The sequence below is a fragment of the Penaeus monodon genome, chromosome 34, assembly GCF_015228065.2.
Source record: "Penaeus monodon isolate SGIC_2016 chromosome 34, NSTDA_Pmon_1, whole genome shotgun sequence".
Taxonomy (NCBI): domain Eukaryota; kingdom Metazoa; phylum Arthropoda; class Malacostraca; order Decapoda; family Penaeidae; genus Penaeus; species Penaeus monodon.
In genome coordinates this window covers 9094378-9095810 of record NC_051419.1, presented here as the reverse complement: position 1 = coordinate 9095810, position 1433 = coordinate 9094378, and the positions used below count along the sequence as shown (strand labels likewise).

At 33.4% G+C, this 1433-nt stretch overlaps 1 protein-coding gene across 1 annotated transcript in view; it reads right to left on the bottom strand.

The window, feature by feature from the left end:
- The window catches only part of LOC119594807 (basement membrane-specific heparan sulfate proteoglycan core protein-like), a gene marked incomplete at its 5' end in the record, with an annotated part of 219836 nt that overhangs the window by 92851 nt on the left and 125552 nt on the right, over positions 1 to 1433 (bottom strand). The window contains 1 exon segment of the mRNA XM_037943897.1: positions 916 to 1026. Within this exon segment, the coding sequence (XP_037799825.1) occupies positions 916 to 1026 (111 nt within the window).

Here is a 1433-nt window from a genome sequence, read left to right as displayed (position 1 = left end):
ACAAATGTAAAATTGCATTATTGTCTTAGGAGTCTCACAAGGACAGTCCTTACATTTTATACATCGCCAGAGTCATAGACAAAAATCGGGTGTCAAACACATTTTTGTAATATAAGGCAAAATCTCTGCCTACGACATATTTCTGAGCATGACCTTTTGTGAATGCTGCCCTGGACTTCTCTTACCTAACAATGAACAAGCCAATATCACATAACTACCAATATTAGTCTTCCTTGTAAATATAAAACTTTTGTTTCCTTTACTGCAGTTATCTCTTACTTTAAAAATATAAACAAACATATATGGCTCAGAAACTGAAACTTTCAAAGCTGGAGCAGCCCTATGGCCAACATCAAAACAAATTGCACTTTTACTAATTACAAGCATTAAAGCTCAACTGTATTACCTTCAAACAACTACTTTCTTATAAAGGAAAAAAAACTTATAGCTCAAGCGCCCATGCAAGACTGGCTTTTGTGATATTCCTATTCATGTATTTAAATGCAATTATGACTTTCCTCATAATCTTTGTCTTTGCACCCTGATATTTGTGTTACTGATTTAAGCCATTATATTTCCTGTTGGAGAATGGATATTTTTCCATATGAATTTGTATGTGATTCAACTGGCTTTGATACTCTTTAGCTTTATGCATCCTCTTTTAGTGTTTAATACTACCCTATTTATTCTAGCACAAGAATCATGTGAAACTAAGTACTGAAACTCTAACCTAACCTAATTCTTCAGCATAATTTCTCCGTGCCAAATTTTCAGCAGAGTATAAAATACCTTTTACTATATACATGTCAAAACTATTAATTTCTTGTAATGATAACCATGAGTGTGTTGGTCGTCAAAAACTGTAAAAGATGATTCAAAAATGGGAAAGGCTTGAGGAATAATTCACCAACACACCTGGGCAGTCCCTTTCGTCTGAGCCATCAGGACACTCCCTTACGCCATTACATCTTTCAGTGGTGAAAATACACTCTCCTGTTTCACATTGCCACTCTATGGGGCCACAGCCTGTAGAATGTTGGTGTTAGAATTTCAATTATGTTTCAATGTTTCCTTGTTTTATTTATAAGACTGGTTAGTGAAGCTGAAGAAGGTTAGGTGTATTTTCATTATATCTACAATTACTCTGTATCACTGAAAAGGGGAAAATTTCACTCTTCATGCATGATCATGTGTTCTACATTTGTTATTTACATATTCAAGTGTACAAATTCGAGTCCCATTAACTATGTGTATAAAAAAAAAAAAATCTTTCATACTAAGGGATACTAATGAATAAAGCATCTACAGATATTTACTCAAGCAGATACGCATCTTATTCTAATTCTGAAGTCAACTATTACTAGAATTTAAAAAACAACATCAACAAAAACATGAGTACAGAAACAAATAGGTAATAAAGCATATGCTCAAGC